This window comes from Penaeus monodon, chromosome 3, assembly GCF_015228065.2.
Source record: "Penaeus monodon isolate SGIC_2016 chromosome 3, NSTDA_Pmon_1, whole genome shotgun sequence".
Classification (NCBI taxonomy): Eukaryota; Metazoa; Arthropoda; class Malacostraca; order Decapoda; family Penaeidae; genus Penaeus; species Penaeus monodon.
In genome coordinates, this window is record NC_051388.1 from 49,352,920 (window position 1) to 49,362,919 (window position 10,000).

Here is a 10,000-nt window from a genome sequence, read left to right on the forward strand (position 1 = left end):
CTCGTAGCTGACCTCGGCCACGAAGCCGGAGTCGCCGTCCACGGTGTAAGCGACCTGCTGCAGGCGGCCGTCGGGAAGCTTGACGAAGTAGTCGCCCTGAGTGTGGGGGCCGTCTCGAGCCTCCTGGTGGCCGAAGTCGTTGCCAGATGGCTCGTCCTTCACCTCGTACTTGAACGAGTACTTGGCTGGTTCCTTCAAGAAGAAATGCAAAAATGGAATTGAGAAAAATGTAATTTTTCCGTCAGTCTGGAATAAAATGTGTTTAAATTAGACTTCAGAAGACTAAATGAAAGACTGACCTCGTGGCTCGGATAACCAGTCTCGGGCAGAGCGAAGACAGCGGCCGCGAGGGAGAGCACGACGAAGACCTGCAATAGTTAAATTATCTATTCATTCAGTGTCAAAATGCATAGCCAGATGTAAACTTTTTTATTTTAAGGCTGCATGCGTGTGCTTTAGTGTCGTTCAGTTTTACTCAGCGGTTAATTTTTTTCGAATATGTATCACTTGCATTTCACTCTCCAAAACAGTCAAAATCTAAACAAACCTTGAATTCCATGGTGTCTAAGGAATAACTGGTGATTTATGTTAATGTTCTCGAGTCTTATATAGTAAAAAACGCCCCCCCCCCCTCTCCTCCGTCCCTTCCTCCCTCCCCTCCATCCCATCTCCACTTACGTTTGTTAATTGGCTAACAGCTTGACCTCGACAATTTGTGAAGGTCAGTGTCAATCCCGAAATAGGTGAATGTAAAACAAATGGTTTATGCTTACAGTATCTATGCCTTTTACAATTATTATTATTATTGTTGTTATTGGTATGATTTATATCATTATTATCGTTGTTGCTCTTGTGACTGCTATTGATTATTATTATCATTATCACCATTCCTCTTATTATTGTCATTATTGTTATCATTGTTATTATTGTTGTTGTTGTTATTGTTATTAATATTATCATCATTGTTTCCATAACCATTATCATCATCATCATTATCATAACTATTATTACTATTATTGTTATTATTATTATAATTATCATTTTTATTATTATTATTATTATTATCATTATTATTATTATTATTATTATTATCATTATCATCATCATCATATCATCATCTCATCATCATCATCATCATCATCATCATCATCATCATCATTATCATCATATTAGTATCATCATTATCATTATTGTTTTCATTATTATTACTATTATTATTATTACTATTATTGTTATTATTATTATTGTTATTATTATCAGCAACGTTTTACTGTCATTATCATCATCATAATCATTATTATCATTATTATTACAACTACTGACAATGATATTACTCGTACTCCTACCACTGTCATTATCATCATCATTATAATTAGAGTTATTAGTGTTATTGTTGTTGTTATCGGTATTAGTCTCATTATCATTGTTATTACTTGGCATTGATATCAGGATTACTATTACTACTAGTACTTCAGTTATCATTGTTTTCTCTGTAGCTACCATTACTGTTGTTGCCATTATCATTGTTGTTATTACCATCATTATCATCATTAACATTAGTATCATCATTATTAGTATTATTGCTATTATTATCATTATTATTATTATTATCAGTATGTTTCATTATTGTTATCATCATCATTGTTATAGTTATTATTATTATCATTATTGTTATTGTTGTTGTTGTTCTTGTTCTTGTTCGTGTCCCTGTTCTTATTATTATTACCATTATTATTATTCTCATCATAAATACTATAATTACTATTGATTTTATCATTATCATTGATATTATCATCATTGTTATTGTTATTATCATAATTATCATTATTTTATGATGATGATTATTATTATTATGATGATGAGATGATGATGATGAATATTATTATCATCATTATCATTATTATCATTATTATTATTATTATTATTATTATTATTATCATTATAATTATCATCATCATCATTATTACTATCATTATGAATATCATTTCCATCATCAGTAACGTTAACATTATATTTACTGGCTAGGGAGAAAGTACATTTATATACTCTCTCTCTCTCTCTCTCTATCTATCTCTCTATCTATCTATCTATCTGTCTGTCTATCTCTCTCTCTCTCTCTATCTATCTATCTATCTATCTATCTATCTATCTATCTATCATCTTCTCTCTCTCTTCTCTCTCTCTTTCTCTCTCTCTCTCTCCCTCTCCCTCTCCCTCTCCCTCTCCCTTCCTCTCCCTCTCCCTCTCTCTCTCTCTCTCTCTCTCTCTCACTCTCACTCTCTCTAATTAATCCCCGTATGTTGGCTTTGAATCATTGATTATAAAACAGATCACTTAATTATGTCTCAGTCTCACGTGTGATAGGACATTAAAGTAAAATGATGCAAGTGTAAAATTTTTTTTTTTCTATAAAGCATTTTTTTTAAATACTGATGTGTAATTATCTTCAACACCTAGACTTTAATGGGGAAAAAATTGTTTTATAGACGCTCTTCATCGGATGTGGCCACCATTTGATGCGTTGTGTGATGACTGTGTGAAGAAAGTGCTTTTACTTTTGAATTTGTAATGTATACAATTTCTTGTTATCATATTCCCAAGCCCTATATTTGTTTATCTTGCTTTTTTACCATCGAGCCCTTAAATTCACAGAAAGAATATCTGATGTCATCTGCGAAATCTCTATGGAAATGCCATGATCAGTTTATTAATTATATTTCATTTTGGTAATGTATACTGACGTGTGTGTGAAACAGAGAGAAAGAGATAGAAAAAGGGAGAAAGAGAGAGAGGATACAAAATCTATAAGAAAGTGAATTGCGAGAATGTAAGGAGGCAATCAAAGTCTCACGATTAGCCACATCATTCATCTATTATACGTTATTTAGTCTAAATTGTGTGTTCTTTTATTGATGTGAAGCTCTATGAATAAACTTGCTCTTTAACATTTACGTTTTTAATTTCCCTACAATATCAAGAGCAGATAAAATCAGACTCAATCAAAATAAACTCGTTGACAACGAACGTGGAGTTAGAACCCTTCTGTGCAGAAAAGTAGCAATGTTAACGACCGGAAAAAGACTTTTTAAATGGCCTTACCACTTCAAAAACCGGACATACAAACATATAAACAGATAGACAGAAGATATACATAGCAGGTTACTGGAAGATGACACAAGATTTTCGAAATCCTTGGAAGTGTCGTATTCAGGTCTGAAGACGAAATCCAGGAGGGTTTCAAAACTGTTTTGTTATCTTCCATAAGCCTATTTCGTGTAGTTTTCTTTCTTTCTTTTTTGCAACACGGAAGAGGTTATGTTATTCATCGCTTAGTCATAAATTTTATCCACTCTGTCACTTATTTCACTGAATGGATTACCTTGGATAAGCAGGAAGTATCTAGACATGGCAGTGAAAGGTCAGGTAAGATGACAATTGTTTGATGATTTCATGTGCTGATATGCAATACTAATAATCATGTTGATGGTTCGCCTGATTTATTCAATAATCATTGCAAATACAATTAATTCAATGAATTCAATTGAGAATCATTTAAGCATATCCGGTTGGCTGGTGTTGGGAATACTTGGCCTCTCCCTCGTAGCTGACCTCGGCCACGAAGCCGGAATCGCCATCCACGGTGTAAGCGACTTGTAAGCGACAGGCGGCCGTCGGGAAGCTTAACGTAGGAGTCACCCTGAGTGTGGGGGCCGTCTCGAGCCTCCTGGTGGCCGAAGTCGTTGCCAAATGGGTCATCCTTCACCTCGTACTTAAACAAGTACTTGGCTAGTTCCCTCAAGAATAAAGAATAAAGATTTTGTATTTCGCTGGTATAAGACGTTACAAAGTGCTGAAATTCGACTGTGGAACACTCAAAGCAAGACTGACCTCATGGCTAAGGTAACCAGGTTCAGGCAGCGAGGACAGCGGCCGCGAGGGAAAACACGACGAAGACCTGCAATAGAACTGAATTATCTAATACTGAATGTCAAAATGTACGTTCGCATGTGCATGCGTGTGCGTTTGTTGATGTTTGGACAAGTGTGTGATCGGAAATTAAAAAGAGACTTTATGATCTTAAACCTGATTTAGCATATTCCAATGGATTCCTTATCTAACATTTTAGAACTGATACACTGACTGTTCATTCACCCGTCGTTCAGTTTCTTTAGTGATGATTGTTTTCATATATCATTTGCATTTCACTCTGCAAAGCTGTTAGTGTTTAAACAAACCTTGAATGTCATGAATGTATTCACTAAGGAATAATTGGTGATTTACGTTCATGTTCTCGAATCTTATATAATAAAAAAAAATCGTCCCCCCCCCTCCTCCTTACATGTTTGTTAATTGGTTAACAGCTTGACCTCGACAGTTTGTCAATCCCAAAATAGGTGAATGTAAAACATATGGTTTATGAAAGTAATGTCATTTTTATCAATGTTCTTATTTTCATTATTATTTCTATTATTATAATTACTATTATCATTATCATTATCATTGTTATCATCATTGTCATTCTTATTGTTATTATTTTCTTTTAATTATCGTTATAATTACGTTATTGTTATTTTTCATATTATAATCACCATTATTATTATTATTATTATTATTATCATCATCATCGTCATTATTGTCATTATTATTATTACTATTATTATCATTATCATTATTCTCGTCATAATCATTATTACCACTACAACTGCAGCTGCTGTCAGCATCATCATTATTGCCATTATTGTTGTTAATGTTATTGCTGTTATCATTATCATTATCACTATCATTGGCATTACTAGAATTATGATTACTAGTGCATTATCACCATCATCATCATCAATATTTTTATCATTCTAATTATTATCGTTATTACTATCATCATCACTTGTATCATCATTATTATCATTTGTATTATCATTATCATTATTGCTATTGTTATTATCATTACCATTATTATCATCATTACCATTATCAATGATATCATTGTTATTCTTATTATTACTACTGTTATAGTTATCATTACTATTGTCAATATTATCGATATTGTAATGATAACAATGATTACGACTGTGTTAATGATGATTACTATTTTCGTTAGCATTATATTTACTAGCAAGGGAGAAGGTTCGTCTGTATATCCCCTGTCTCCGTATCTCTCCGTCTCTCTCTCTCTCTCTCTCTCTCTCTCTCTCTATCTATCTATCTATCTCTCTGTCTCACTTCTCTCTCTTCCCTCTCCCTTCTTCTCTCTCTTCTCTCTCACCTCTCCTTTTCTTCCTTCTATCTATCATATATATCTCTGCATCTCTCTTTTTTTCATCTTCCTCTTCTCTTCTATCCTCTTCCCTATCCTATTATATATAATATATATATATCATCATATATAGTATATATTATCTCTCTATCTCTTCAGTTTTTTCTACATTTACATTCTTTCATATTCTGATTAATACTTAGTTCACCTGATACTATATAAATAATATGAATATACTTGAATAATGATATGTGATATATTTAGATTGTCTGTAATTTTTTTAAGCTGTTATTTATAAATTCAATTATTCTTTAAATCTAGACTTAATAATTGTTTTACGTTTTTATTGTACTTGGTTACTCATATTATACATGCATGAAACAAGTTTGTTTTCATAAGGATATAAAATTTCTGTATGTAAACAAATCCAGATTGTTTTTTTAAGTTTATCTGTCGTTTCTCAATTATATCTACGAATGTAAGATTCTGTATTTTGGAACATACAAATCAAGTATAGTATTCAAATCTTTATTTGTAATGATATGTCTTTTACCAAATAATCTATTTTTTTCATTATTATTCAAACGAAGTTCTCTTTAAAATCTTGCTCTCTAACATGTACGTTTTATAATAATTCTCCCAATATAACTAAATAGAATCAATTAATTCGTTGACTCTGCCAACGGACACAGCGCTTACACCTCGGAGCACGTCCTTTAGTATACTGGAAATTCCCTACAATAACAAGAGCAAATAAAATCCAATCGACACGGTCAAAATAACCTCGTTTGCAGCGAGTGTGAGGTTAACCAGAGTCCGTTCGTGTGAGAGAATTAGCAACAGGAACGACCGCAAAAAGACCTTTTTTAAATAGCTCTACCACATCGCGGGAAATCACAGTTTACTGAAATCTACAACAGGCAAGTCCATAGTTACTGAAAAAAAAATCAGTTTTCCATTTCACTAAAAAAATGCATGCAAACATATATAGAGAGATAGAGAGATTGATAGATAGACTGAAAGATCAACAAAATTGGTAATTGAAAACTGAGATACGAGTTTCGAAATCCTCATCAGTTCGTATCCAGGTCTGAAGACGAAATCCAGGTGGGTTTCAAAACAGTTTTGTCATCTTTTATAAGTCTGATGTGTGTATAGTTTTTTTCTGCTTTATCAACACGGACAAGATTTTGTCATTTATTACTTAGTCGTACACCATAGCTTCATTGACTTATTTCATTGAACAGTTCGGATTACCTTGGATAAGCAGGAAGTATCTAGACATGGCAGTGAAAGATCAGGTAAGATGGCACTTAATTTTGATGATTTCGTGTCCTGATATGCAATGCTGATAATCATGTCGATGGTTCACCTGATTTATCGCATAATTATTACAAATAAAATAATTTCAATTAATTCCATTGAGAAGCATTTAAGCATATCCGGTCGGCTGGTGTTGGGGATACTGGGCCTCTCCCTCGTAGCTGACCTCGGCCACGAATCCGGAGTCGCCGTCCACGGTGTAAGCGACCTGCTGCAGGCGGCCGTCGGGAAGCTTGACGAAGTAGTCGCCCTGAGTGTATCGAGCCTCCTGGTGGCCGAAGTCGTTGCCAGATGGCTCGTCCTTCACCTCGTACTTGAGCGAGTACTTGGCTATTCCTTCAAGAGAAAAGGGCAATTTAGGTACCGTTATTTCTTGCGTTTTTCCAGTATAAACTTTACCATGTGCTTAAGCTCGATTATGAAAGACTGATAGTCAAACTGACCTCATGGTTAGGATAACCAGCCTCGGGCCGAGCAGTGACTGCGGCCGCGAGGGAGAGCATGACGAAGACTGCAATATTAGAATTACATGACAAAAATACTCAGTGTTGAAATGCACAGCCAGCAGAGGCGTGTATATGTCATGTTAGAACGAGCTCGTGTCTGTGCGGGACCAAGCATCCAAACGAATCTTTGTCAGATATTGTTGTAATAATATTAATATTACAGATATTAATTAATCAAATAATTAGTTAATATCAGTAATTGATTAATTCATACAGATATTATTAATTTCAAAACCTCTCATTTATCATATATGTCTAATATCGAATAACTCATATAATCATGTACATAGATAGATAGATACACAAACGCGCGCGTTTGTGTGTGTGTGTAGCAGTGTCATGCAGTTTCTTTTAGTTTATTCTATAACAAATATCTATTCAAACAAATCCATCACAAACTGTAATTCAATTTAAAAGATAGTCAAGCCAACAAGCTTTAAAAACCATAATGGAACAAATTTCACCGTTATATATTTAATGGTCGACCTTCTTCACGGGTACAGCGCCTCCGCCCGCGATGCACCTCCCTCGCTTGGTACTTGTTTGTGTTATATATAACAAAAGCAATAAAAATTAAACAAAAAAAACGAAAATGCTGCACCAAAACAAATTTGCGGAAAGGTGATAGCAGTTTCGAGACCAAATTACATTGTATTCTCGAAGCTAATGCAGTCTAGTCTGGGATTTCGAAATTGCCGTCTCACCTTTCCAATGTCCTTGCTTTGTTTACGGTGGTTTTTAATGGCTTCCCATCACCTCATTAGTGTGTCCTCCTGATATATATATATATAGATAGATAGATAGATAGATAGATATAGATATAGATATAGATATATAGATATATAGATATATATTCATATATATAGATAGATATATATAGATATATATATATACATATATAGATAGATAGATAGATAGATAGATAGATAGATAGATACATATATATATATATAGATATGTGTGTGTGTTTGTGTGTGTGTTTATGTGTGTGTCATGTGTGTGTGTGTCGTATATATGTTACATACATTAATACCACACACATTAGTGTGTTTACTATATAGTATAATAATATATAACATACATATTGTATACATATATATACATATATATAGATATAGATATAAACATACACACATAAATATATATATATTTGTGTGTGTTTATGTCTATGTACGTGTCCCCACGCAACTAAGTCAAGCACACACTAAGTGAGAAAGAACAATTAGAGTTTAGCACAGCATGTGTTCGCACTGAGTCGTGCGGCCCTTGTTTGTTGTGAATAATGTGTGATCATGAAATTACCATATTTGAATATTCAGCTGGATATTCATTTGTCTGAAGGGAAGAGATATTCGGCGCACGTGACGTTTTGCACACTTCCTCTGTTTTTGGGTTGGCCACTTCATAGAAAACGGACGAGGAATTCTGTTATTGCCGCAAAATTAGACCAACTTCATTTATAAAAAGTATGATAAATATGGCATACGATTCATGTAGAGATTTGTAGTTTTGAAAAGTACCTATAAATTGTGTACCTTTACATATTGTTGAATTGTTGTTCAGCATTTAGTTAGCTGTTAATTTGATATTATTGTAGTTATCCTTATGATTCATATTCGTAATTACGATATATGTTTTGAACGTCATGATTATTAGTATTGCTGGTCATAATCTTGTTCAATTATCATTACCGTTATCGTTATTGTTGTTATTATTATGGTCATCGGCATCAACATAATTGCTATTATACTGTTATTGCTGTTATTGTTATTGTTGTTGTTATGTTATTATCATTATTATTATCATTGTCATTATTGTTTTATTATCATTATTATTATTATTATCATTATTATTATTATTATTATTATTATTATTATTATTTTATCATAATCCTCATCATTATCATTATTATCAGCATCATTATTATCACCATTCTGATTATCACTATTATCGTTGTTATTAATGTTAATAGTGTTGTTACTATTATTATACTCGTTATTATTATCACCGTTATCATTATTATTATCATCATCATTATTATTATCATCATCATTATTATTATCATCATCATTATTATTATTTGTTATTATTATCATTATAATGATCATCACCATCACCACTACCACTATGATATTATAATTACTATAATCGTTGCCACTGACAGGATCAGAAATAAAAAGAACATTTGATATGAATGTTGTTTATTTTCTTGTTGCTGCTGTTGTTTACTTTACACCATTATGGTTTAGTAAAAAAAAATCTTTTGTCACTGACAGCTTCAATGTATCCATTCGAAGTTCAGACTAAGGGAGGATAATTATTTCAGAACATCAATGAATTTACTTTGGCTAGCATTCTGCTATGGATATTTCAAGAAATGACACATAGACATAAGCCTCTTTGTTAGGTCTTGGAAAGTGCCAACGCGCTGGATTTTTATCCAACGCTTGGGAGATGCGTTGGTGGTTTCGGCAATGCGTTGTGCTAAATAAGTCCGATATGCGAAGCTTAGCCTCGCCCGGGCTATGCCATGAGGGGAGCCCAGCCTGTGTCGACTAATGCCGACTCGCTCACGTGTGTCAGCTGGTGCTGACTCGGCTGACCCTAGTCCGTACCCGCCGTGGTGCCCAGCCACAGCAGTAACCTCCAGGCGACAGTTGCAACTGCGTTGTGTTACTTTATGCAATTGTTTAAACTCCGCCCGTCCAAACCAGAAAACAAACCTGAAATTCGTTACTAGAGGCACACTTCGTGTCTATTGTGCTTATTTTTTCACCAGAGAAAATTAGCCATGCTTATATTTTACAGCGGAAAAACGTTAAATATAGTTCTAGATCATTTTGTACCCAGAAATCAAATAAACAAATCATGAAGATTTCTGTCGTTTTTTTGATAGTCATTGGAAATATCTGGAAACTTT

General features: G+C 33.6%; 1 protein-coding gene across 1 annotated transcript in view; it reads right to left on the minus strand.

Moving 5' to 3' along the window:
• Positions 1-565, minus strand: part of LOC119589799 (pro-resilin-like) — a 731-nt gene extending 166 nt beyond the window's left edge. The window contains exons 1-3 of the mRNA XM_037938368.1: positions 548-565; positions 300-368; positions 1-192 (exon numbers count right to left, since the gene is read on the minus strand). The exon at positions 1-192 is cut by the window's left edge and continues 166 nt beyond it. Of these exons, the coding sequence (XP_037794296.1) occupies positions 1-192; positions 300-368; positions 548-559 (273 nt within the window). The 5' untranslated portion in view covers positions 560-565. The remainder of the gene's footprint in view (positions 193-299; positions 369-547) is intronic.
• Between the last annotated feature and the right edge of the window lie 9,435 nt (positions 566-10,000).